Source organism: Raphanus sativus, chromosome 1, assembly GCF_000801105.2.
Source record: "Raphanus sativus cultivar WK10039 chromosome 1, ASM80110v3, whole genome shotgun sequence".
Taxonomy (NCBI): domain Eukaryota; kingdom Viridiplantae; phylum Streptophyta; class Magnoliopsida; order Brassicales; family Brassicaceae; genus Raphanus; species Raphanus sativus.
The window spans coordinates 1,600,975-1,627,863 of NC_079511.1; the positions used below are offsets into that span (position 1 = coordinate 1,600,975).

General features: G+C 36.7%; 5 protein-coding genes, 1 long non-coding RNA gene and 1 pseudogene across 6 annotated transcripts; 3 read left to right on the forward strand and 4 right to left on the reverse strand.

Annotated features, from left to right (window-relative positions):
• Positions 1–79: 79 nt before the first annotated feature.
• LOC130496726 (late embryogenesis abundant protein 3) lies at positions 80–1,074 on the forward strand. Its single transcript, XM_056989081.1, has 2 exons — positions 80–464; positions 767–1,074. The coding sequence occupies exons 1-2, from the start codon at positions 114–116 to the stop codon at positions 923–925; spliced, it is 510 nt and encodes a 169-aa protein (XP_056845061.1). The 5' UTR covers positions 80–113; the 3' UTR covers positions 926–1,074.
• A 2,430-nt stretch (positions 1,075–3,504) lies between these two features.
• LOC130495067 (putative F-box protein At4g21240) lies at positions 3,505–6,531 on the reverse strand (annotated as a pseudogene).
• Positions 6,532–8,230: 1,699 nt separating this feature from the next.
• LOC108853618 (uncharacterized) lies at positions 8,231–9,383 on the reverse strand. The gene is made up of 2 exons (XR_001949749.2): positions 8,992–9,383; positions 8,231–8,722 (listed from the first exon to the last, which is right to left on the reverse strand). It is a non-coding gene; the product is annotated as an uncharacterized LOC108853618 (long non-coding RNA).
• Positions 9,384–10,475: 1,092 nt separating this feature from the next.
• Positions 10,476–12,354, forward strand: LOC108854075 (N-terminal acetyltransferase B complex catalytic subunit NAA20). Its single transcript, XM_018627580.2, has 6 exons — positions 10,476–10,608; positions 10,697–10,787; positions 11,326–11,458; positions 11,702–11,771; positions 11,951–12,011; positions 12,129–12,354. Exons 1-6 carry the CDS (start codon positions 10,531–10,533, stop codon positions 12,218–12,220), a joined length of 525 nt encoding a protein of 174 aa, XP_018483082.1. The 5' UTR covers positions 10,476–10,530; the 3' UTR covers positions 12,221–12,354.
• A 2,363-nt stretch (positions 12,355–14,717) lies between these two features.
• Positions 14,718–15,736, forward strand: LOC108855401 (protein FANTASTIC FOUR 2). The gene has a single exon (XM_018629213.2). It carries the CDS (start codon positions 14,836–14,838, stop codon positions 15,589–15,591), a length of 756 nt encoding a protein of 251 aa, XP_018484715.1. The 5' UTR covers positions 14,718–14,835; the 3' UTR covers positions 15,592–15,736.
• A 2,460-nt stretch (positions 15,737–18,196) lies between these two features.
• On the reverse strand, positions 18,197–19,838 carry LOC130508125 (uncharacterized). The gene is made up of 5 exons (XM_057003378.1): positions 19,558–19,838; positions 19,030–19,326; positions 18,780–18,947; positions 18,568–18,651; positions 18,197–18,441 (listed from the first exon to the last, which is right to left on the reverse strand). The coding sequence occupies exons 1-5, from the start codon at positions 19,828–19,830 to the stop codon at positions 18,334–18,336; spliced, it is 930 nt and encodes a 309-aa protein (XP_056859358.1). The 5' UTR covers positions 19,831–19,838; the 3' UTR covers positions 18,197–18,333.
• A 47-nt stretch (positions 19,839–19,885) lies between these two features.
• Positions 19,886–26,823, reverse strand: LOC130508129 (uncharacterized). The gene is made up of 7 exons (XM_057003382.1): positions 26,577–26,823; positions 21,179–21,252; positions 20,995–21,103; positions 20,838–20,920; positions 20,583–20,741; positions 20,400–20,501; positions 19,886–20,289 (listed from the first exon to the last, which is right to left on the reverse strand). The coding sequence occupies exons 1-7, from the start codon at positions 26,647–26,649 to the stop codon at positions 20,143–20,145; spliced, it is 747 nt and encodes a 248-aa protein (XP_056859362.1). The 5' UTR covers positions 26,650–26,823; the 3' UTR covers positions 19,886–20,142.
• Between the last annotated feature and the right edge of the window lie 66 nt (positions 26,824–26,889).

Genomic DNA, 26,889 nt, shown 5'->3' on the forward strand with positions numbered 1-26,889 from the left:
AAGTGTCCACGTGTCAAACAGACATCTGACCATAGGATCGTACTTTCAAGATCCGAACAAAACAGAAACTCCTAAAGAGAGAAAAAAAAACAAAACAGAACATAACAAAGGAAATGGCACAGCAACAGAATTCGCCAAGAGATCGGAGAGATTCACGTCCACTCGGTGATGACGTGGCAATAAAGCAAGGCGCTGGTTCCTCTCAGCCTGATCCAACGACCGTGACGATGGGATCAGCAGACACGGTTACGATTGGGGAAGCTTTGGAGGTGACGGCTTTGTCGCTTGGAGATAAGCCTGTGGACCGTAAAGATGCCGCCGCGATTCAAGCGGCTGAAACTAGAGCCACCGGTGATTCCAAGACTCGACCCGGTGGTCTTGCCGAAGCGGCTCAGGAGGCTGCTGCGTCTAATGAGCGCACGGTGTTGGAGGAAGCCAAAGTGACCATTGCAGACATTCTCACCGTACGTAGTAACCTTCTTATTACATTTTTCTTTTTACTTATCTAAATATATTTTTCACAGCAGATCAGAAATTAAAATACTATATAGAATTCACCATAAGAAACATGAAATACATATACAAATAGGGGTTGGATATCTTTGCTAGGAATCGCATTATGTTACTAATCTTTTTATCACAAGTTTTTTAATTGAATAAGAAGTCCATAAAGCTTGACGAGATTTATTTTTGTTAGTGTAATATAAGATTATATAGAAGTCTAAATTGGTGCATATATAAATGGATATTGTTGGGGGTTGTGTAGGATGCGACAGAGAAGCTTCCCGGAGACAAGGTGGTGACTAGTGAAGATGCGGAGGCCGTGGTTGGAGCAGAACTCAGAAACAGTCCGGAAATGAAGACAACTCCTGGTGGAGTTGCAGATTCCATGTCGGCTGGTGCAAGGCTTAATCAACCACTCTAGCTAAGTTGATCAATTTTCAAGTTGATCCACATAAATATCCTTGCAAGGACTTAATTTACTTGGCTAATATATTATCAAAACGGGTTTTATCGTTTTGTAAACTTTATTATCAGTTCCAAGTAATTTATGGAGGATTTCACTTACCTTGATTGGTATTATATTTTCTTGTGTGGTTAACTAAGTTTTACAAAAGCAAGCAATTTTTTTTCCAGGAGTTAAATTATAGTCATGACTCAAATAGGAGCTCAAAACGAATAATGATTTCCTAGAAAATCATCATATCTTAGTTTTCATTTAAAGTAACAACAATGCAAAAGCGAAATAACATATATGAAAAAATCAGACCGACAAAAAACAAAGAAGAGAAAATCAGACCAATTTTGAGCACGTGATGTTCTTTAGAGAGATGAGATTTTCAATGTGATTCGGATGACATCGTGTAAACATCCAAGATTTCGAGTATGCAAGTTCTCTGAGAGTTGGTGAGCATGTAATATCGAACTTACAACCTCCTCCATCGAATCCTTCAAATTCAAATTCCTTGTACATACTTCCTTCAAATTTGAATGTTCTGGTGTTGTTTTTCTCCGGATCATAGTAGAGAATATGAACCGCTTCATCATCTACCGCGACATATATAAACTCACCGGTAACAGTAGCATCATTTAACTGATGGTTAATCTTCCCAGTTGGATCCGTTCTATGAGTAGGTATTTGCAAGTCAATATCACATACCCATTTATCTTCCTTTCCGTTTAAAAGAACTAGGGTCGACCCGCCCTACGGGCGGGTTTTTTTTTCCAAAAATGTTAATTTTAGTTATATATTTTGTATGTATGTTTATTTTAATATACAAATGGTATAATATATTATAAAATATAAGTAGTTAGACAATAATAAAATTATTTTCAAGTCTTTTTTCTTTCTTACAAATTTCAAAAATTCAATATCAAAATCTGATTTTTTTTTGTAACTGGAAATTTTATATAAGGTGATGAGAAAATGAAAAAAAATTGATTAAATTTTAATTATGTGTTTGATTAGTAGGATTGTAGAAATGTTTCATTTCACTTAATTTTTATAAATTTTGTTTTAGTTATACTCTTAGTAATTTAATTGACCCTCACCTCTAAATATACAATCTTTTTAGAATATATTTTTTTCTTAAAACACCGGTTTAAAAATTGTAATATCTTACCTAAAATCCACAAAGTAAATTCTCACAGTGAAATTTATGCACTTACAACCCAACTATTTAGACTTATGATGTTATAAAATATAAGTAGTTAGACAATCCTAAAATTATTTTCAATTATTTTTTCTGTCTTACAAATTTCAAAAATTTAATATCAAAATCTGACTTTTTGTTACTGGAAATTATATATAAGGTGATGAGAAAATGAAAAAAAATTGATTAAATTTTAATTATGTGTTTGATTAGTAGGATTGTAGAAATGTTTCATTTCACTTAATTTTTTATAAATTTTGTTTCTTGTAATACTCTTAGTTATTTAATTGACCCTCACCTCTAAATATACAATCCTTTTAGAATATATTTTTTTTCTTAAAATATTGGTTTAAAAATTGTAGTATCTTACCTAAAATCCACAAACTAAATTCTCACAGCGAAATTTATGCACTTACAACCCAACTATTTAGACGTATGATCTAAATTTTCATTTATCTTGCTTATATAAATTTTGTTGGATTTTCTTTTTAAATGTACAAACTATCATAATTCTATTTTAGTTTTAAAACCATTGAATTCACAACTTTCACAGGTGTCTTTTCAAAACTTTTATTCCATTTCATCCTAAATCTCATTTGATGTATTCAATCATCTATGTTTTTACACACACACACACACACACACACACACATATATGTATATATATATTATAATCTTTTTATTATCTAAAAAATTGGTTTTGATTAAATTAGTTAAAGTTAAACAAATTTTATGTTGTGGTTTTTATTTATATTATAGTTGGGATGTTACATGATAATGCACTAATGCATGATATACAACTGATGTATGTTTTCTTAAAACAAAACTACAATATAAATGAAAAAAGAAGAACCAGTGTAAAAAAAAGCAGAAGGGGAAAGATTGTATATATGTTCTCTCAGGAACATATATAGTGAGAAAGAATCATTCTTATATATATATAGGTACTAAGTCAATGCACCAAGGTCAGCCGTCCCTTCCCTTCAGATGCATTTGTCTCAGCCAATATTCTCTTTGACAATAATCACCGTCCATGGCTAAAAAGAAGTATTCTTACATATATATATCTAAAAACAACCAAGCTATTGTTTTGTATGTTAAAAAACCAAACGTGAGAAAGATCCCAAGTTGTGTTCTTCTTGTTTCTTATGTACCAAACATGTAAAATGCACAAACTGGGAAAACCATGAAAGTAATCTAGGGACCAACCCTGATTGATATCACCATCATGATCTCTTCATGAACCAGAGTTAAACTTGTAGACGTCATCTCATTGATACCACAATAAAATTGTGTAATAGTGTTAGCAACATATGTAATAGCCAACCAGAAATTAAATAAGAAACAAACATGTAAGAAAGTTGCAGAGAATTGCATTATTGATTAAAAACAGCTGGATATTACAGGAGTTTCAACTGTGGTCTTGCAATAAATATCACAGGAGTTTCAACTGCGGTCAAGTTAGTTGCCTTATCAAGTTCAACTTCCATGACCTGGGTAGGCATTATGCTAACTGCTCGTTTCGATGATGATTTGGCCACTTTCTCCACAGCATTAGTGCTCTGAACTATTGCTGCTTTATCTTTCTTCCGGAAGTGTAATTGTGTCTCTTCTCTCAAACCTCTCAACCAATGACTGTGTCCTCCTGGAAATAGCTTTAACTGAAAATATAGCAATTGTTAATAAATCAGTAGCCATATAATTTTATATGCTACCAAAAGAAAGTAACGACAGAAAACTTTGAATGGCTAACCTCCTCTAGCAACCTTCACAGGGTCTGACTCTTTGCTACCTCCAGGGGATTGAACGCCTGAACGGCAGAATATTTATGTCAATCACTTGCGAACTGATCGTAGCCTCAAACCAAGTAACTTGACCGAGTCAACAAAGAAAACTGTGAGGCAATTTAGTTCTGAAAGTAGCTGACTTAGCAACCTATAAGCTAATGCTATTATTTCTCTGCTTCCTTGTTCAACTTTTTCCAAGATTACATTACTTAAAAAACTTCAAACCCAATAGTTTTTAATGGTGATGGATTCGTCTCGCAAAAAACCGTAGATGACGAAATAGATCGATGAAAAAGAAATATTAAACGAAGACAACATAACACAGCCGACAGTCTGAATTGTTTGTGAAAAATAAATAATCTGAATGATAAAAAGTGAAGTGTGAGAGAGATAAAACCTTTAAACATGGGAAAAGACCTGAAGAAGAAGCCTGGAGCTGCCTTGCACGATCATTGCAGCTTCCCAAAAATGGCTGAGGCAGACCTTCATTGTTCTTAACTACTCTATCCTCATCTTTGTTCTTCAATTGCCTACAACACATGGATATACATTTTCAATTTCTTTTTGCCTAAAACACATTCGTAACGTAGCTCAGAAACTAAACTATATAAGCTCCTCTCCATATACAGATAAAGCTTCTACATTTCATGATTATGTAAATTAATAAACCAACAGAAACAGTGTCATATATTCATCAGTAAACAAAATAGACTCGCCGGAATGATCGAACTCAGATCCGAAAAAGAAATAGAAGAGAGAACTCACGTTGACGTCCAGGAAGAGCATGTCAACCCACATGAGCTCGCGATATTTCTTGCCTCCCAGGACCGGAGACCGGAGCAGTCTTGCCTCGACGACGGAGGAGCAACGGCTGGACTTCAAGTCGGAGAAGAACACCATAGAATGAGACATGAAATCAGGATTCAGTTTATCGCTATAGATAGAAATATAGGATGAGTTCGAGTTGAGAAGAACTCACATATTTATATAGATGCGACACCGCCTAGGAGCCATGAACGACGCATTGATTCACAACGTAGTGGGAGATGGAATTGAATGGATTGTATATGATGTTAAAGCTCGGCCGTTTCAGCGAGGGGAAGGGAGCGCAAAGGACAGGCGCTTCTGCCGCAGAGAAAAAGATCACTATTCAGAGATCTGCGCGAACAGCTAAGATTAGGGGGCGTATCACACTTCCACGGCCGGACATGTCGACGAAATACAATAGCCCATTAGCAATATTAACTCAAAGCCCAAACTTTAAATGACACGCTGACGTGTCGACGCGAGAGCAAGCGAATTTCCACGCTGGCATCCTAGTTGTCACATTGGGAGAGAAACACTCTTCTTTATATATATAGATCCATAGTTTTGCATCTAACGAGCAAACCAAGGCTAATCTTCTACGGTATCTCAGCAGATAATGCTTCCCCGTCTGAAAACTATTCACACAGCATGGATATTCAACTGGTTTAAACGTCTCAAACCTCACATTGAAACTCATTATGATTCTTTTCATATATCCGTCGTTACCACCATACGCTTCATAATACATAACTCCACTGATGCATTTCCAACTAACTGCTAAGCCATAATGCTTAGGAGTACCCCCATCAATAATTCTCCATGATTCTTCAGCCCCCAATGTTAAAACCCGAGGCCCATAATCTCTATATGGGATACCTTCGGTTGCACGTGGTATACACAGCAGTTTATACGTATCTCCAAAACGATCGTATCCTAAATAGCGTGGTCCAATTCTAAAGTTTTCGGGTTTAGGTATGGTTACATGTTGATTTGTAGAAGGATTCCAAACTACGATATGGTTACAATCCTCGTTGAAAGATATTAAGCCACGCACAGACTCAAAAGTTGACATGGATCCATAATTTCGAGGGAGATCGATATGGTTACTGCTCACATCATCATTATTCTGAGATAAACAACACTTGTCATCGTCATCAGTAACCTCGTGTTGTGGCAATGAGAAGAATAACCTCGTGGCTTGTTTTCCGAAGCTGAGGAGAAGACGAGGCCGATATAAAGAGCGAGTAGTGAATGACTTGATGAAATCTGGTTCGGCTGTGAGGGATGACCATAGCTTCGAGACGCAACGGAACCTTACTAGAGATTTAGCAGGCAGTCTCAGAAGTATCTCTCGTTAGATCAAGAGGAAGTGGGTCATAGTACAGAGATTCTGTTGCTTTGTGGATCTCAACTGTCTTCTCTCCTTCTTCTCCTATTTGCATTGCTGCTCGTTTCGAAACCCTAGTTTTTTCTTTTTCTTTTTCCTTTTTTTGTGGGTGAGAGTAGTAAAATATATAATGTGAAATTAGACTGGGTAAACACAAAACAAAACATAATTCAATATCTAAGCAAAAATAAATATTTCAACTATTTCTATAATATATACTATATTACCCTTATAAAAGCACAAAATATCTTATTATTTCTTGGATTATCAATTATCATTTGCTTTTTTTTTTCTATCCACTGTTCCGATATAATAATCTCCACTTTTGAAGTCTTTTGAAATCTATAAACCACGATGGTGTGTCATGGTCAAGGCTCAATTCTCTTCTTCACATCATCCATATTGATGTCTATCAAATCCCCTGATCAAATCAGTTGAAATAATATACACTATTTTTTTTATTAGAGTTAATTTGGTCAAAATCCTAAAATAAATTTGAAATTAGCAAAATACCTATAACAAAATATTGTGGAGATTTGTTTTTCTCTGTGTCAAAGCAAATTACTTTAGTGCCCCTAAGCTATGTTCAAGTCAATTTATAGACGTACGTACAATTATAGTTGAGTGTAGGATTTTAAAAGATATTTAAAAGATTTGATTAAGATTTTCTTTTGAGTTTTGACTAAAAAAGAAGAAAAAAAAAAGTAAAATGCTCTCAGTCGATGTTTTCGAGGAGTTACAGAGGCTTTTTCCCAATCCACTTTTTCACCACATATTCAAGATTTTAATCTCGTCTTCCTCCTTTACCATGTCTGAGGCGACGAAGCATCTTGCCGGTGTGTTCTCTCTTACTTGCTGGTGACATCGACAAACTTTCTTTTGGTTCTGAGAAACCAAAGCCGCTCCGCTCTCTTGTTGTGCGTCCGCTTCTCTTAAGCGCCTCCATCTCTCTTATATGACTCTGTGCTTCTCTTCAGCACAGAGGAAGCACAAAACAGTTCAACCATGGAAGCAATAAAAGGTTACTAGAAAAGTTAGCCACAAATAAACCACTTTATTTTTTTCTTTTTTAAGTTTGATAGCCGGCTAAGAATATGAAAATAAGGGAAACTTTTTATAATGTTATGGTTAGTTGATGTGCAGTTACAATGGTTATAAAAATAGTTTGAATTGTTTCTTAGTTTATTGGCTTGATAATAAATTGTTTAAACAGAAAATAAAATGCGATCAAATTTTAATGTGTATGATTAAATTTCAACTGTGGTGCAGAGATTATTGTTTAATGAGAATACATCCGTGTTTTATGATAGGTGTTGCGGTGTCTAGCAATCAAGACCGTGACCTTCCTCCGGATGCGATCGCTACAGGTGATGCACCATACTTAAAACGTGCAGGTCTACCTTGTGGATGTGGTGAGAACCAAACTACGGAGAAGATAAACTCGGGGTAGATGTAGACAACTGGTCGAGCGTTGAAGCTAACTTTGGCATGCAGAGAAGTGGAATAAAAAGTAGTGAAGTCAAAGGTTGAGAGACATCATCGGAAGGAAGCAACAACCATGGTGGGTGTTGAGTGGAGTCAACCATTAGTGATTGGGTCTTGTATTATACTATGGAAGCTTAGGATCTATTTTCTAAATGTCTACGAGTTTTCATAAAACGGGTAATATAAAATCTAGTCAGGTGGTACGAAGTTTTTGGATGGTTAAAATTTTGTGTAACCATTTATAGAAATAATTAGCCAAATGTAAGGAAGTTAACCTGTTTAAATGATATGGAGATCTAATGTAAGGAATTTAAAGTTTAGCCAGGGATAGTAAGTTTTTGGATGGATAAACTTTTGAGTAACTATTTGTAGTAAATAAATATACAATCTAATAAGTTATGTAACTCTCTATTACTTTTGGATTGTTAGGATGGACCAAGATAGCCAGTCTAACATCACTTACATTTCAATTTTCTTATTTATAATCCGTTTAAATAAAATGATATCCTTCTATGTACTGGTTCTGCCAATTAGCCGCATACATAAAATAATATTTGGCTAGAATTTGTATTATCTTGAAAAACATGTAATTGTCTATCCAACAAGAGCAATACCTATTAGAATAATCTTATCTGTGAATATTATTCAATGTACTTGTATTAATAAACAGAGATCTTTAATGAACTTAATGGTAGGAGTTCATTAATACATCAAATGTGAGAACCAGAAATATCCAAAGGGTGATCAGACAACATCTCAAAACTATAACACAACTAAGATAGTAGAAAAGCTCGAGTAGCTAAGTTCAGGGGACTCCAAAGTTATCTTCATATACCATAACTGGAACTCTTTGCACCTCCACGTCAAGAACATCTGGTGTGATGCATTTGTACACCTCATCACCATCAATGGGTTGAGCTTCTATTAGAAGAATCGCTGACACCAGAGTCAAACTGACTTTGGTTATGTGGGAACAGAGCAGGGTCTCTCAACTGTTAATGTCTTCATATCTTTAGGAATAAGTTGTTTCTCATTCACAGATTGACGACATCTGAAAGAGATCGTTCTTTACTGTGTAGTGCAGCCATCAAATTTACATGAACCTGAAATAAATAGAGAAATAAAATATCAAAATAATTAGCAGTATAAAGAAAACATAATAACATGTAATTTTTTTAGGTATAAGCTAACTATATAATTAGCACGTAAGTTGGTAAATATATTGCTAACATGTAATCAATAAAATAGAAAAACTTGCTAGATCAAGGAAGAGCAAATCCTTCAACCAAGGTAAGATCACCAACACGGAAATAACGATGACCACCACCAAATCGTAGAGCCTAAAGTATCACCGATAAACACAAAGGAGTACCTTTGATTGGAGCCAGTGAGAAACATAAGCAACCCACGGATCTGAAGGCTAGACCCTAGCAAGGCGAGAACCCCAACAGCTTACTGCTACCAAGACACGACCACTCTGAAGCCCATAGCACTAACACTGTTGCTCAGCCTCCTTCTCTAGATTTGAGATTCAGAAACTATATCTGCATTTTGGAGAAATCCTAACTATAAAAGCTAAAGAAAAAATAAAACCTAGATAGAAACTAAAAACAAAACGAGAACAAATCGGACGGACAACATGGCTGTGGGAGCCTGGTCCGATGTGAAAAACCAGCGGCTTAACCTAGTCAGAGGTGGGAGGATTTTCTGGAGATGTGATGGATTAGCGATATATATAATAAATCGAGAAATATAGAGAAAACAGTTTTGTCGTTCAAACCGAAGTTTATAATGAATAGGGATACAATAGTCTTTTTCTTAGAGGAACTTTTGAATAACGACAAAAGCATGGTATACACCTAATTTCAAGGTTTTCTTTGTGTGTACGATGCAATTTCTCTATAATAAATCGAGAAATATAGAGAAAACAGTTTTGTCGTTCAAACCGAAGTTTATAATGAATAGGGATACAATAGTCTTTTTCTTAGAGGAACTTTTGAATAACGACAAAAGCATGGTATACACCTAATTTCAAGGTTTTCCTTGTGTGTACAATGCAATTTCTCTTTTTATTATTCTATTATAATAATGTTCCATATTATATACTATTTACATATTTTGATATTAGGATTATGGTTTATATTACTCTTTATGATTTAGTGATTAATATTTTGGGTTAGTTTATAAAAGATTTGAGTTAATATTAGAGTAAGCATTACTTCTTGTTAACTTTAGACATATATAGTACAATTTGTTCAAAAGACATATATAGTATATTATATATAAACTATTTTATAATTTTATTAATATGAACTATATCATTGAGCATATGTTATTCTATTTATATTTTAATTTGTATGTTCTCATATGATGAAAGAATATGTTTATATACTTATAATATTATTTTCATGTTATTTACTATTTATAAGATACATATGAACATTCAAAACAGTAGTAAATATCAGCATATAAATACATTATGATTTTCTAATATAATATGCTATTTGATAATTTCATTGTATATACTATTCTATTTACTTTATTCAATACCATTCGCTCATTTAATTTATTCCGATATATTAATTTTTGTTGTCGATGTGGTAATCAACACCACCATATATTTTTATGTGATATTTTTTCTTTTGTATAACTGAGAACCGGCTTAAAAGAAAAATAAAACCAGGAAAGAATGGAATAAATGTTATTGAGATTATATTTTATCAAAATCAATGTTATTTACATATTTTACTATTACACAAATAAGCCCATTTATAATTTGTCTCAGGTCCAACTATAATTGGGCTTGGTAGATATTTAATTGGCCCATTAAAAAAGTAGCTTCTTCTTTGATTGTGTTGTCGTTCTTCTTCTTGTTCGAGGGAAGCTTCAAAGGGGATTAGCGAAAAGTAAGATGACGACGATTCGTAGATTCAGCTGCAACGACCTTCTCCGATTCACCTCCGTGAACCTGGACCACCTCACTGAAACAGTAATCCCACTCCTCTACTGTTCTTCGTAATTCCACTTTTTGATTTTGTTTGATTTTTTTTTTTTTTTGTGGTTAAAATTGGAAACAGTTCAATATGTCATTCTACATGACCTACTTGGCGAGATGGCCCGACTATTTTCATGTCGCCGAAGGTCCTGGCAATCGCGTCATGGGTTATAGTAAGTATCTCTTCTTCGCTTTCCTCTAAGAACGAACTTAGATGATGATGAAAAAAAAAATTATTTTAGTGGAATCAGATATGGAAGTGTAGCTAGAATGATGAAGAGTAACTCTCTATTTCAATCTTGGTTTCTTCTTTGATATGCTTTCATTAGCTTTAACCCTTTGTATCTACAACTATATGTTAATTGGCTATAGGTGTGAATTATTTTGAGGCTTTTTTTTTGTCTTGAAGCTCAAAATATCCTGTAATGTTGTTCTGAATCTTTGCGATTTAATGTTCTTGTTGAATAGATCAAAGTATTTGGCCTTTTTTTTTCTTTGGAAGTTTTCTAGATTTGGATATGGAGGAAGTGGATTTCATAAAAAAATTATATCTGTTTTTTTTTAGAATCCATGTCTGTGGATTTTCGCTGAATGATCCACTACTCTTTATGCGAAAGAATCTAGGAGCTAAACACATGTAGAAACTTCTTAAGTCGTATTCATTTGAAATGCTGTTGTGGTGTGTAATATGATTCTGTATGGTTTTTTCAGTTATGGGTAAAGTTGAAGGGCAGGGTGAATCATGGCATGGTCATGTGACAGCTGTCACTGTCTCTCCAGAATATCGCAGGCAGCAACTCGCCAAGAAGCTGATGAACCTTCTTGAAGAGATCAGCGATAAGATGTAAGTCTCCCTAATAAACAAGGCATCTTTTTAGTTTTTTTTTTTTCTCTTCAATATTGATCCGTTATGACTGAATAAAAGGTGGTATATTGATTGATAATGGACCATTTATTTTTCTTTCTGACAACCGATATTTAGATAGTTTCTCAAAGGAAGAAAACTCTTAAAATTGCTTCTCATTTTAGCTCTATGTCTTAGGTTGTATGATTTCTCTCTGTTAAATTTCTGGTTATTTGATCACAGTGATAAGGCCTACTTTGTGGATCTTTTTGTGAGAGCTTCCAACACACCAGCCATCAAGATGTATGAAAAGGTAAAACTACTAACGTATGAAATAATTTGATCACAGTGTGAAGAAAAGCATTACTTGTAACTTTCCAGACAAAGACTTGCACAAATGCTTCAAATTTCTAATTCTTACTGTAAAAACGCCTTTCATGGGCTCTTATTTTTCATCAGTTTAAGGCCGTCTCTCTCGTTTGTTTTTGGCAGCTTGGCTACATAATATATAGGCGGGTTCTACGCTATTACTCAGGAGAAGAAGACGGGTTAGGTGAGGCTTGTTGATTTCATCTTTTTCTAATCTATAATGCCCTTTTTTTACTTTCCCTTTCACCTTCTTTGGATATAAGAACTAAAAAATGGTTTTTGATGTGAAAAAAAAAATCAGATATGAGGAAGGCATTGTCAAGAGATGTAGAGAAAAAGTCTGTGATTCCTCTCAAGAGACCCATCACTCCTGATGAATTAGAGTATGATTAAGTCTCTACATAGAGACTGCGTTCCTTTTGTCCTTGTCTTTTCTTTTGAAAAACACTTCCTTTTGTTCTTGTCATACTTTTTGTATTTGCATTAAAAATTCCGCACATGATGTTTTCGTAATTGAATTTTCCCTATTTTTACCACACAAACTTTAATTTTGATTTTGATTCTAATTATGAAAAAAAACTTAATATAAGATTTGAAGAAAATAATTTGGCGCTTTTGGTTGAGTAAGCAGAGATATTTTAGATTAAAAAGAAAATTAATCAGAAACACAGAAGAAATCTCTCACTTTCTTTGTTAATATGAGAACACTCTAATCTCTCACCGAGTTGCCGGCATTATGCAAATCGGTTTCACGCATAGAGCATTTAATTTTGTTGATGTTAATGTACTAATCTTTTGACTGAAGTTAATTAAATATGGAAAAAAATGTTTGTATAGGTTTCCATGGGGAGTAATGCTCAGCATATGCTAGCTATGATTTCTAAAGATAAAAGCACATAGTTTTCTTTTCTAGGTAAGGATTGGTACAAATATATTTAAAATCCAGAATTATAGAATAAACCTTACTTAATCCTTGCAAGTGGAAATTATTTAAAATTTAACGTTAAACAAGCATTATAGACAAGCTTGTTCTTAGGTTCCGTGTTAGTTTTCTAATCAAAGTCATAGCTTTTAACTGTTGACATGTATGCTTGATAACCAAACCTTTTATTTCTTTATGAACACCGCAAGAATATTAAGTATGGTCAAAAGTTTGAGGGAAAGAAAATAAAATTTCCAGTTGACATGTTTTTGTGTAAGCGTGAAATAGATTCCACCTTCCTTTGTTGCTAAAGATTATATAAAGTTTTTTTTTAAAAAGACTTAACAAAATGAAAACAGACTATACAAATCTGAAAAGGTCTAGCTTTGAATTGTCCTTTTGAATTGGGGACCAGAAGTGGGATGATGATGCAGAGGAAGCCCACTTCTTTTGGTTCTTGTTTCTTGGTTTCTCTTCCTCTGATTGGTTTAGAAAACACGGAAGAATAGCGATTGGTGAATGCAAAATGGGGATGGCCAGGGCTCACTTGAGAGAAAAGTAAGGTACAGATTCTGGTCTACAACTTTACTAAGCACTAAGTTGCTACTCACGTTTCAACCTCAAAGCTTTGTCGACATTTCTTAATACCAAAAACCTTTTGTTTTCACAACACATGAAGGTTTGAAAAGTTTTCCTCACTTGAAATGGAAACTTCTTTTGCTACCCGTAGCTTTTTAAAGAACCGGTTCCATTAACTAATAATAATAATTTTTAAATTGACCGATCACCTCTATTAGTATGAGACATGCTTATTGTCTATGTTATTTAACTGACCCTACATTTGTTGCTTGTTTGAGAACCTAGGGCTATAGGAGGATCATTTTAAACCCGAGAGTATTGATTCGTGATCTGAAAACGCGTGAAGACAGGAACATATCCCCATAAGCTTTCTATTACAGGGTAATACATGTTTTAGAATCATTCGTTACATTTTGAGGTGTAGGATTAATCATAAGAAGAAACACAATCTCAAGGATTTGGACATATAAACTATTGATTGCTAACTAGTATATCACTTTGCATTACAGTTGTAAGTGTAGCTTAAGGTCCCAGGAAGGTTGTGGACTTATGATTCCTTGTTGCTTTTTGTTATTTCTTTGCTCAGCCATATCTTAATTGGGGTGGATTTTTTTTAACAAAAACAAATACAGGTTTTATGCTGCAAAAATAATCCGTTGCCTTAAAAATACGTATTTACTATAAGAATACTAACGTACAAGAATGCAAAAGAACCTACCAATTCTTGTACAGAGTTGGTTTCAACGATATCAAGTAACAGCCACAAGTTGATGAAGAAAGTAACCCCCTCTCACTGTCACTCAAGTGGCCATAGGTTCGGTGAGCCTCGCCAATAGGGGGGATACTTTCACTAAATTTTGCCTTATTCTTAAATCTTCATTTACATATTACCAGAAATAAGACATTTTTACTACTACTGCCTAAATAAATTAATGAACTTAAAATCGAGAAAATTCGAAGATATTTGGAGCAGTAAAGTACCAAGAAAGTTTAAGCATTGTCTCCATAGTATACTCATAACGCTTAATAGGAAGAATATGCGTTTTAAGGGCTATTGAAAATGTTTTAAATGTCAATTATATGCTTAAGTATCATCCTTTTTGTACTCTCTTTAAGCTTTCCTCTAATAAATTTTTGACTAGTTGTTAATACAACACAACTCAAGCTTGTAGTTTCATTATTCCCCAGCCTATTGGTTTGCATAATACAAAAATAATACTAAAACTTATGGATATACACGATAATATCCGTAACACAAAAGACTACAGAAAAGAGAAAACTAATGAAAGAGTTGTGGTTTAACTGTGTTGTGTCCGAAAAGAATCCAATGGCTAGTGGGATCATCTCACCACTATAAATACTAGTTCACCCCTCACTCTTCCCATTCACATTCACCATCTCTCTTTTCTTGATTACCTATTAGCTCAACCAATAAAACCAATATTAGTAACAATCACAAACTATCATTGTGATCCTGTGTTTTCTCTATCAATAACACACACACAAAATGTCAATTTCTGTTTGTCAACCTCAAGATAAACTCATCACCAAAAGTTTCTCCCAAAAAGGGGACATGGGTGGGTTGAGTTTCCTACAATCAATGTCCGATATCACTGCCATTGTCCGAAACAGAGAGGACAAAGCTTATGTGCACCCGACCGAGAAGCGCTCTGTTTCTATGCTGAACGAGAAAAGCCTAGAGATGTGCACTGAGAGTCTTGGAGCCGAAACAGGAAGCGAGAGCGGTGACGAGTTGTCCTTACTTGCGCTTGAAGCAAACGCTATCTCTAGGGCTCATTCTCTTTCTCCTAAGCCGAAACACCAAGAAGAGGAAAAGGACACTGACTTTCACGCCAAGAAATCAACGATGAGTCGCAGCAAAAGTTTCCCACCACCGATAAAGTTCGTTAAAGAATCAAGGTATAACCGTATGGTGAGGTCGTTAGGAGAAGATGGTCGTGTCGTTGTTCATGCAATCAGGTCTTCGTCTCCGCCCCGTTGCTTTGTAGCGGAACGTGAGGAAGGAAGGCTCCGTCTCTGTTTATCGCCGGAAAGTTCTTTACTTAGGGACAATCATGAGGAAGAAGAAGAAGAAGAAGAAGAAGAAACAGAGGAGGGCATGGCCGAGGAGAATAATGAGAACTTGGAGGGTAAAAATGGAAATAAAAAGATTAGCAGGCTAAGCAGCAGATGCAAGGAGAATGGTCGTGAGCCTAAACCAATGCTTACTTGGAAGCAGCAGCAGTTTTGGGTCGCCACTTAAAAGGCTTCATTAAGCTTCTAATCAAATAATTTTAAAATATGAGTTTCTTAATTTTATAATGTATGCTTTTGTATGATTTCTCGAGGGTACTGGGAGTTGTTTTCCAATTCTATTTGGTGTAGTGTTAAATGAGACTTTGTTATTATGGTAATGTTTCTTCTTATTATTATTTTAGCAGTCAGCAACAAAAGCTGAACATGTACTATTAGCAGTCACTTTGCACCTGAAAAAACTCGAAAATGTAGTTGGAAATTTCTGAGCGGTTCATTTCTTTCTAAAACAAGAACTAGCTTGATAATAAAGTTTACATAAATCTAAAAAGATAACAATATATCACTAACCGCAACACTATAACTAAATATTTGTAAATATTAAAATACCAATTATCTATACTGGCCAAACTAAATTGACCAGTAACGTTATATAGTAATTTCACTTACAGTTTTGTTTATATTTTTGTTATAACATTAGTCTTTAACTTTTTTTTGTTATTAGAAAAAGTTACACGAATACTCTGCAGATTAGACTATAAACTACTTGTCCTATATATGTGCTTGTAAGACATTTGATCGGTTGAATCTAAGTATTTTGTGCAAGAATGTTTATCTTTATGTTTTGAGTTTGCGGTGTATGTGTGGAAATATGCTTAAGCGGTTTTTACATATTTTAAATTTTAAACTCTATATTGTGAACATGCCATTGTTATAGTTCGAAATCATTTTCACCAATTCGAAACAACTTGTCGTAAATATTTTTTTACAATTGTCAGACGGTTATCATACATTCTAGCTTATCTCATTCTATAGCTCAGATGAGCATTTCAAATTCAGAAAGAAAAGATGTAAGGCTAAAAAATCAAATCCTTCAAAGGTATAACATAAATTTTATATTATATTCAGATCAAACGACTATGCAAATGAATACAATGCATTATTTTATTTTTTTGAATTACATTACGTGCGTTTGCGTAAGTTACATGTATGGTACGTACAACTTCCACATGAACAAATGAGAGATTGTTCCCACACGCCCCCACTGATGAGCATCACATGCAAACATCCTATTTCTCTCTTTCTCCTCATTTAATTTTCCTTTCTGCCCTGATTTTGATTCTGTGTTCTGATCTTCCTTGTACGATTTGTGAACACGCTCCCTTTACCTTTTCCTTTTGCGTCATCATATCTGTACATAAGTGCATGACCTCCTCGTTATTAATAAGAACGTAAAATTCATCATTATTTTCTCTGTCAAAAAAATTCTTCATCTTAACCAACAAAACTAATGAAAATCGAAACGCAAAGCCCTCACTTAAATAATCATAGATCAAGTTCTATCATGTAAATCCCTCTGTCGAAAAGGGTTCTATCATGTACCAGAAAATGGTTTTCTCTTGGTCTTATGGCATATTATAACCACCTTAAAATGGCAAGAATATCTGATTAAGATCAACTCTAGTATTTTAAAAAATTTAAGTGTAAATATATTCTCCGACATGGATGGAGGATATCACCGGTGCCGTCTCAAGTTATTTATGGATCATGTTTAAAGTAGTTTAAAAATTTATAGCTCTGTTTATATATATTTAACATTTTTTTGGCCCTGACTATCACAAAGTATCGTCCGTTAGTGTATATATTTGATATCCTTATTTTCTATATAGTTTTCAACCAATAAGAAGTAGACAAGTTAAGGATGCAATGTCCAATCTAAGGTATCAGAAAGTATGTAAATATATTTAAAGAGGACTTTGTCTCCTCTGCAAACGAATATCGAGAGAGGACCTTTTTTCCATGGTTCTATGTGCCACATGATGCTTTTTATTGACCACTATCTGATGCGGCACCCATTTCTGTGATATACTTGATATTTCCAATCATTCTTTTTCTATTTCAACACATTTTTTTCCTATTTATTCTGATTACTTTCTATTCTCGTAACCTAATCGCATTAACCAACCAAAACATTCTCACTAATTTTGTATTTGTTAAATTGTAACCACCATATAACGTTTGGGCCAATACATGATGGACGATACCTTCATCACACGACAAAGATGTTTAGACGTTATTACTATCTATCATTCCTCTTGATGAAACGAAAACTAATCTTAAGAGACCTAGATAATGGACATTCAAATAACATAGTTTTAGATAAACATGTGCCTACATCAAAACGTTTGTTTGTTTGAATAATCCTATCTAGGAGTTTTGTAATTTTCACTTTTGAATTTGCACTAGTAATTTTTTATAAAACTAAAAGAAGTACCATTGTCCTATTACCTTAGCAGACTCTTATGGTCTAAGACAATCCGAAGTCGACTTCGAATTTTCCTGGAGAATTTATTTTGTTGCCATTAACTAGTGTTTTCTATCAGTTGGTGAGAATTGCATATAACACTCAATAAGATGGGTGAGATGCCCCGTTGGGAGGATACAACCTATTCCGACTGTATCATCGGCCTGTTCGTGATAAGGGCCCAACCTTTCAAGGTGACTTATATGAAAGAAAATGGTTGGGCCGGCCTTTCTACGGAGAGTATCTACGAGTTGTTGGCGTACTCACTGTTGTAGTGAGGCCAGTCTCATAAATACAGTTACAGACAACCTTGTTATCTATCTCATCATCATAAGCAAATTCAAATATTTATGGATACAAACATCTCTCGGAGAAGACATAGGCTTCCTTTATTTCCATTTCATGGGTTTACAAGAAGAGGCTGATTTGATAATAGCCAAGAGGAAATCAAACTAAGACACATCCTTCCATAACAGTGATTGCTTTGCCTCTCAGCAGAACCCTCTGCTTCTCTTTGTCCAGGTGAACATTCAGCGTTCCTCCTCTGCTTGACGCCTAAACAAAAACCCCATTTTCAAAAAAAACCAAATCTTTCTTCAGAAACTATCTATATATAATACTCTAATCACTTTAAGAACCATCTCAAGTGTCTGTACTAAGAGAGAACGAGAGAGAGAGAACCTGGTAGGCTAAGAAATCACACTTGTTCATCTTGGTGCTCCAGTAATGTGCTAAAGCACAATGCGCACTCCCAGTTACAGGGTCCTGAAGAGCAACACGCCAGTTTAAAATCAAGCAGAAGAAGTAAATGTTTTGTCCTTTATTCTGCTCGGATCACGCCTTTATAATCTGAGAGTCCACGGAAACAACATTCATATTCTCTCAGTGTTTACCTCGTTAATTCCAAAGTTAGGAGCGAAGTAGCGACTACAGAAATCATATTGAGATCCTTCAGCAGCAGAAGCAGCAGCAGTCACCATCAATCCTTCGCAAGGGCATTTCGATATCTCATCTATTCTTGGCTGCAACTCAGTAACAGACTCCCACGACGAAAGCACAACCTGCAAAATACATGGACAAGATTTGTTGGTTCCAACGACGCAAACAATAACACAGTCGAGTCAGTTGCTGAAAGGTTCTTACGAGGACGTCTTTCTGTGTGGCTTTAATATCAACAATGGTAGCTCCATTCACGGCATTGGAGAACACAGACAGATCATCAACGGAGTTGATATCACAAGTTGGAACGACGGGGAAATCCAATTCGATCAAAAAGGTTGATTCTTTTTCTCCGCCATCTTTGAGCTCTGTAGTAAGTGGAACACGTTTGGCAGTTAGGATCCCTGACCTTGTGGCGAACTCAACTACCTCCGAATCAACCAAACTGTTTGAGAAGATAACGTGAGCAGATGCTAAAGTCGCATGACCGCACAGATCCACCTGCACAAAAAAGATCAAAAGTGCATCACTTTCTCATGAATCCGAAACAGAGACTCTTAAAGGTACAGTCTTTCCAGTTAAAAAGTCAAAAACTGAAAGTCAACACAGAGCAAAGAGCATCACTTTCTCATGAATTCGAATGGGAGATGCTTAAAGGTACAGTCTTTACAGTCAAAGTCAACTCAACAGTTACAAAAATTGAAACTTGATCTAGAGCAGAGATTAGCGAACCTCAGCGACTGGAGTGAACCACCGGAGACTAAAGCGAGGGACATCTTGATGTTCATCGGAGACGGTGATCGGAGTAAGGAAACAGGTCTCGGATAAGTTGAACTCAGCGGCGAGAGACTGAAGCCAAACGTCGTTTCTCCGATCATCTTCATCGAGGAAGCAAACAGCAGCTGGATTCCCCTTGAAGGCGGAATCAGCGAAAGCATCAACCACGGAGTACTTGACTCTCTTTCTCGCCACCATTTTTTTTTTTGTTTGGACTAAAAGCTTCATGCTTTCACTCACTCTTGTCTCTCTTTTTATTGGTGGCTTTCACTCAATATAAAAATAAAAATAAAATGTTCCATGAAATAAAGTAAATTAATACATTTGTGTATTGTTTTATATTCCAGAACTGGTTGTCTACTTAATCTATCACTTGAAAGGTACGTAATGAGAATACAATACAAAGGTCACAAGACCACATAAGAGGGAGAAGAAGCAAAGAAATCCTCTTGCTGCATATAGAGAGGAGGCCAATGCAGCTCTTTTTCTTATTCATAAGAGTTACAGCTACAAAGGAGTGTGTTTGTCTATGTGATGATGTTACCAAGCTCCTTCCTTTGACATCCTGAGGAAATGCGCGAGGCTGATGCTCAGTTTCTCGTCGCTGTTCTTCCACTTGATCTTTGTCGTCTTCATTGCTTTCTTTCCTATTTGTTCTGTTGCAGTTGTAGACACCAAATTGTGGTACTGTTCCATGGAAAAAGAGTAGTTTCTTTTTAGGTTGTTTACTCTTTACATCAACATCTTAGTATCAAAGAAGAGGACCTAGCTGAGAAGGAGAGAGATGTCGGTGTTACCTCACAAACACCGTGCAAAAGCAATCTATGGAATGGGTCTTGAACCTTGAGGTCAAGCACATCTCCTTCACCGCCTTCCTCAATGAAATGACTTATACAGTTCTGTGAAATTAAAAGTTCTTTTGAGAGTAGAAGAAGAAGAAGGGTTTAAATACAGCTTAAACTGAAGAATCTATAGAGTACCTCATAGCCCTCGATGAGGTCAGGTAAAAAGCTGCGCCGAAGAGCCTCTCTAGTTCTACACTCTATTCTTCGCCAAGCGGTTAAAACAGCAGTTTTATCAGCATCCACATGACCTTTCTGCCTTACGGATGACTGGTTCAAGGAGTCCATGATATTGGCCTGACAAGAACACAGTTGTTTTCCCCCAATTATGAACTTGTATTCTTATGACGACACATAGTCCCAAAAAAGAAGAAGACAGGAGGTAACTCTCACCTCCTTGTCCATGTCAATGTTTCTGAATCTGTCCCATTCCCCAACATTAGTCAAAGAAAAGGCAGAGGGAGGAACATCATCACCTGTTGGATAAAACAGATGTAGTCAAATGATAGATGACCATTAAGTAAAGGGAGTGAGAGAGATTATTATTTACCCCATGGAGGTGGGGCAAACAAGCCTCTGATTTCTTGGGCATCTAAACGAGGAACAAGCTCCATCAGAATACGATCATTTAACCATCTCCTAGATCTCCGGTTACTAACCTGTTGTTGCATTTAAGCGAATATACTCATTAGCTACAAAGAATATCAACTTCAAACAAAAAGAAAGGAACTCACTTGTCCTGTGAGGCTCTCAAGAGCTTCAATTTTCTTCTCGAGAGATAGGCCACGAGAAGCAGACGTATCTCCTCCTGCAAGTAACAAACCCTAATCAAATTCATTTCCACAAACACAAAAATTCTCACAATCAGAAACCTCTCCATAAATCCCCATTATTAGAGTATAGATTGATTACCGGTTTACTTGGTTAAATACGGTTTGATATATTGGTTTAGTGTCGTTATATAAGTCAGAGTCTGTAACAGACTTACAGTTGAGTTGCAGAATAACAAACTATCTTTCTCTCATTTCTCTCTCGATCATGATTCATCTCTGAATCTAATATGGTATCAGAGCAATTGCTCTCATCTTCCGCTTCTTCCTGATCGATTCAGAGCTTGATTCGAGCTTCCGATTCATCTCCGTCACTCGCGATTCGATTCGACGACTAGTTCGTCACCATCTTCGTCTTTTCTCGATCGATAGAGCTATCGATCTTCTGTTCTCTTCATCACCATGCCAATGTCTTACGCGAATGCTGTTAACTCAACTCCGAACTCAGCTTCAACTCCTAATCCGGCGGCGAATCGATCTCCGATGACGGCGTCCCTTCAAGATCCGAACTCCAATCCCTTATACATCCACATTGCTGATCACGCTGGTATTGCTCTTGTATCTGATAAGCTAACTGGCCTAGGAAACTTCAATACATGGCGTAGATCAATGATGATGGCTTTAGGAGCTCGGAACAAGATTGTTTTTGTGGATGGATCTTATCCTGAGATCGATAAATCACATCCTGATTATGCTTCTTGGTATCGTTGCAATAGTATGGTTTGCACCTGGATTGTTAACGCTGTTGACAAGTCTATAGCAAAGAGCATCATGTATCTTGAAACGGCTCGACAGATGTGGCTTGATATTCATGATCAGTTTAAACAGAGCGATGGACCTCGTCATGCAGAGATTAAACAACAGATCTATTCTGAAGTTCAAGGATCACAAACAGTCAGTGAGTACTACACCAAACTCAAGCAACTTTGGGAAGATCTGAAGAATCATGAGGCTCCATATAAGTGTTGTTGTGGTCGTGACAGTTGTGAAAGTTCGAAGCGTTTGATGGAACGTGACGAGCAAGATCATGTCTTGAAGTTTCTCATGGGGCTAAATGATACTTTTACTGCAGCGAGAGGTCAAATCCTTATGATGGATCCTAAACCATCCCTCAATAAAGTCTTCAATTTGGTATCACAAGAGGAACGTCAACGCTCTATGAAGAATGGTTCAACAACTAGTGCAGTTGCCTTTCAAGCCTCACAAACTGATCAACTTGTAGCAGCTTATTCTGGTAACTACAACAAACCGAAATCGCGTCCTATCTGCTCGCATTGTGGTGTTGTTGGTCACACTGTGAACAGATGCTACAAGCTACATGGATTCCCACCTGGTTTCAAGCCGCAGTCATCGAACTACAGACAACCGAATCAACAACAGAACTCTTCAAAGCAGAATGAGTCAACGTCACAGAAGAAAGAGAACGTGGCTAACATGGTTGTCAATGATAATGTACCTCAGAGCAATCAACGACATGCAAACCTGGATCATCTTACATCAGACCAGATTCAGCATCTTCTGACGATTTTAAATCTCACACCGCAGTCTATCAACCCTATATCTCAGGTTTCTGGCTCGCAGTTGACTCTTGCAGATGGATCTACCTCCGTTTCCAAACCTCAACCTCACCTTACTCCTCAAATCCATGCCCCATCTGGTAACTCTTTAAAACCATTCTCTTTACTTTCATCTGCAGGAACCGAAAATAGCCTTAGTCTTAAGAATAATGCTTGGGTTGTGGACACTGGTGCTAGTTGCCATGTCTGTTCTGATCATACCCTATTCATAGATACCAAACCTATTAGTCATACCTCAGTTACTCTCCCTGATGGAACACATATATCAGTAACTCTTTCTGGAACAATCAAGCTTTCTGAAACTTTAACTCTTCACTCTGTTCTTTTTGTTCCAAACTTCAAATTCAATCTCTTAAGCATCAGTGCTCTTACCAAAAACAGCTCTATCACTGTGCTTTTCTCTTCTGATTCTTGTTACATTCTTCCTTACAATCCTTTTATTTCTCAGGCGCATATTCTGGACTCCATGATTGGGAAGGGTGATCTTCATGACAATCTTTACATCTTGGAGTCCACGCCTTCTTCTTCTTTCAAATCCTCTCTCCCTTCCCTCAACGTTTCTTCTGCTTCTCAAATTTCTTCTGAAGTCTGGCACCGGCGATTAGGACATCCATCACCACAAAAGATTCACATTCTGTCTAAAGATCTTCTTATTTCTTCTGAAAAATCTCTTGATTCTGTTTGTACTGTATGCCCTTTGGCTAAACAGAAACGCATTTCTTTTCAATCATCGAATAATATGTCTCCAAATCCTTTTGATCTTATTCATCTTGATATCTGGGGTCCCTTTCATGTTCCTACTTCAGATGGATACAGATATTTTCTCACTATAGTAGATGATTGTACACGAGCTACTTGGATTTACCTTTTGGAAAATAAAAGTTCAGTTTCCTCTGTTTTTCCTGAATTTCTTCAGCTTATTGAAACCCAATACCAGATGAAAGTCAAAGCCATCCGATCTGATAATGCTCCTGAGCTATCTTTTACATCTCTTCTTAAAGCCAAAGGCATCATCCATTTCTTTTCTTGTGCGTACACTCCACAACAAAACTCAGTTGTGGAGAGGAAACACCAACACATTTTAAATGTTGCAAGATCTCTTCTCTTTCAATCAAACGTACCCATTTCTTACTGGGGAGATTGTATTCTTACCGCAGTCTACCTCATAAACCGAACCCCATCACCTCTTCTTCAAAACAAAACCCCATTTGAACTTTTAAACAAGAAAGCTCCTCTATACAATCATCTCCGTGTCTTTGGTTGCCTTTGTTATGTCTCAACCCTTACTAAAGATAGACACAAATTCTCTCCCCGTGCAAAACCCTGTGTCTTTCTTGGTTATCCTCATGGTTACAAAGGTTATAAAGTTCTTGACTTAGAAACTAATACAGTTTCTATTTCTCGAAATGTCATTTTTCATGAGTATCTCTTTCCTTTCACTCATTCTCCAAAAGGCTCAGATATATTTCCTCAGGATGTTCTACCATTGCCGGTTCCAGACTCTCTCTTTCCAGCTTCTTTTGATATTTCTCCTGATCCTATCTTTCCTGATAATTCTTCTTTTATATCTCAACTTCCTGAACCAGATGATGTTCATCCTTCTTCATTGCCACAAGGTGTTTCTTCATCGCTTTCTTCCCCTATCTCATCTTCACCTTGTGTCCTTCCTCGTTCCAATACTGATTGTGTTCCGTCAGGAGATCAAACCAATAACCATAGACCAAAACGCCAAGCTAGGATCCCTAGTTACCTTGATGAATACCATTGTTACTTGCTTAACAAGATATCAGACTTTCCTGCTCATCCTACCCATACCTCATCCTATCCAATCTCCTCGTTTATGACCTATAAGAACCTTGAGCCTTCCTATAAGAACTTTGTCCTATCCATTACCACTACTACCCCACCTAAGACCTTCCTAGAAGCCATTAACTCTGCAGAGTTCACTGCGGCTATGAGAACTGAGATGACTTCGTTGGAAGATACTGAAACATGGGATGTTTGTGAGTTGCCTCCGGGTAAGCATCCAGTTGGTTGTAAATGGGTCTACACTATCAAGTTCAACCCTGATGGAACCATTGAACGCTTTAAGGCACGTTTGGTTGCTAAGGGATACACGCAGATTGAAGGTCTTGATTACATTGATACCTTCTCTCCCGTGGCAAAAATGGGCACAGTTCGTCTTCTTCTCCGTTTAGCTGCAAGCAAGAACTGGTCTATATCACAGCTTGACATTAGTAATGCCTTTTTGAACGGGGATCTAGATGAAGAGATATACATGACAATGCCTCAGGGATATGCTCAGCTTACTGGAAAATCTTGGCCAAAGAACTACGTTTGCAAGCTCAAGAAGTCTTTGTACGGCTTGAAACAAGCTTCACGTCAGTGGAACCAGAAGCTATCGAGTGTGATTCTTCGTGAAGGATTCACACAATGTCCATCAGATCATTCTCTGTTCGTCAAGTGTACTTCTGAAGTGTTTCTAGCTATATTAGTATACGTTGACGACATTCTTCTTGTTGGAAGCCTTGACTCTGCCGTTGATGAGTTCAAGTCTAAACTCAAGAATGCTTTCAAGTTGAGAGATCTTGGTCCAGCCAAATACTTTCTTGGTTTTGAGATTGCTAGAAACTCGACTGGTATTTCTATTAATCAGAGGAAGTATACATTGGAATTGCTTGAAGATGCTGGACTACTCGGTTGTAAACCTCTCTCAGTTCCAATGGAGCCTAATCTCAAGATGTCAGAATCTGATGGTGATCTCTTAACAGAGCCTTCTGTTTACCGTCGTATCGTTGGCAGACTTCTTTACCTGACACACACGAGACCTGATATCACTTATGCTGTACATAAGCTCAGTCAGTATATGCAGGCACCTCGTTCTGTGCATCTTCAGGCTGCTAACAGAATCCTCAGATATCTCAAGAATGATCCAGGTCAAGGATTATTCTTCTCGGCTTCATCAAACCTTCAGCTCACTGCTTTTTCCGACGCGGATTGGGCTGCTTGTCCAGACTCAAGGCGTTCGGTAACTGGTTATTGTGTGTTTCTTGGTGATGCTCTCATCTCTTGGTGTTGCAGGAAACAACCAACGGTATCTCGTAGTAGCTCAGAGGCCGAGTATCGCGCAATGGCTGACACTACTTGTGAATTGATATGGCTTACTGCTCTGTTACGGGATCTTCATTGTCCAACAACTACGCCTGCAACACTCTACTGTGACAACCAGTCAGCTCTACACATCGCCTCCAACCCTGTCTTTCACGAACGCACAAAACACATTGAAAACGACTGTCACATTGTTCGTGAACGCTTGCTGAGTGGTTTCCTCAAGACACTTCATGTACGGACCGATAATCAACTCGCCGATATCTTTACAAAGGCTGTGCAACCAGGAGTGTTCAAGCATTTAGTGTCGAAGATGGGATTGTATAGTTTGTATCTTCCATCTTGAGGGAGGGGTATTAGAGTATAGATTGATTACCGGTTTACTTGGTTAAATACGGTTTGATATATTGGTTTAGTGTCGTTATATAAGTCAGAGTCTGTAACAGACTTACAGTTGAGTTGCAGAATAACAAACTATCTTTCTCTCATTTCTCTCTCGATCATGATTCATCTCTGAATCTAATACCCATAACAATAAATGACCTCTAATTAAGGAAATGACACACACACACACTCCAAAACAGGGGAAAAGGTCAAAACTTTCAATTCGAAATTACCTCTACGGGGATCAAGAGGGGACGACGACATAAGAAGGCTCTCATCTCGCCTCATCACATTGGTAGCCGCCATGATTCACCCAAATTCTTATGAGGAGCTCTGAGCTAAATTTCACACCAGACAACCGACTGCTCTGCTTTTGAAAGGAAGAGGCTAGCACCACCAAAATGAACGGAGGAGGAGACGGACGAATGAAGCTGCGATTTTAGGATATTCCCCGATTGAGTTGAAATGGCTGGCATACGCAGACGTATCAAGGCCAAGGGAATATGCCCGATTCTGATAGCTAAACCCGACCCGATTCAACCGGTC

Excerpts from the sequence above, each read along its gene's own strand:
- LOC130496726 (XM_056989081.1), top strand. The coding sequence starts at position 114 with ATGGCACAGCAACAGAATTCGCCAAGAGATCGGAGAGATTCACGTCCA. Across the intron at positions 465-766 it reads CCATTGCAGACATTCTCACC|GATGCGACAGAGAAGCTTCC; the intron begins GTACGTAGTAAC and ends GGGGTTGTGTAG.
- LOC130508125 (XM_057003378.1), bottom strand. The coding sequence starts at position 19,830 with ATGAAGCTTTTAGTCCAAACAAAAAAAAAAATGGTGGCGAGAAAGAGA. Across the intron at positions 18,948-19,029 it reads CCACACAGAAAGACGTCCTC|GTTGTGCTTTCGTCGTGGGA; the intron begins GTAAGAACCTTT and ends TGTATTTTGCAG. Across the intron at positions 18,442-18,567 it reads GTGATTTCTTAGCCTACCAG|GCGTCAAGCAGAGGAGGAAC; the intron begins GTTCTCTCTCTC and ends GTTTTTGTTTAG.
- LOC108854075 (XM_018627580.2), top strand. The coding sequence starts at position 10,531 with ATGACGACGATTCGTAGATTCAGCTGCAACGACCTTCTCCGATTCACC. Across the intron at positions 10,788-11,325 it reads CAATCGCGTCATGGGTTATA|TTATGGGTAAAGTTGAAGGG; the intron begins GTAAGTATCTCT and ends TGGTTTTTTCAG. Across the intron at positions 12,012-12,128 it reads AGGAGAAGAAGACGGGTTAG|ATATGAGGAAGGCATTGTCA; the intron begins GTGAGGCTTGTT and ends AAAAAAAATCAG.
- LOC108855401 (XM_018629213.2), top strand. The coding sequence starts at position 14,836 with ATGTCAATTTCTGTTTGTCAACCTCAAGATAAACTCATCACCAAAAGT.
- LOC130508129 (XM_057003382.1), bottom strand. The coding sequence starts at position 26,649 with ATGGCGGCTACCAATGTGATGAGGCGAGATGAGAGCCTTCTTATGTCG. Across the intron at positions 21,104-21,178 it reads TTGAGAGCCTCACAGGACAA|GTTAGTAACCGGAGATCTAG; the intron begins GTGAGTTCCTTT and ends ATGCAACAACAG. Across the intron at positions 20,921-20,994 it reads GTTTGCCCCACCTCCATGGG|GTGATGATGTTCCTCCCTCT; the intron begins GTAAATAATAAT and ends TTTATCCAACAG.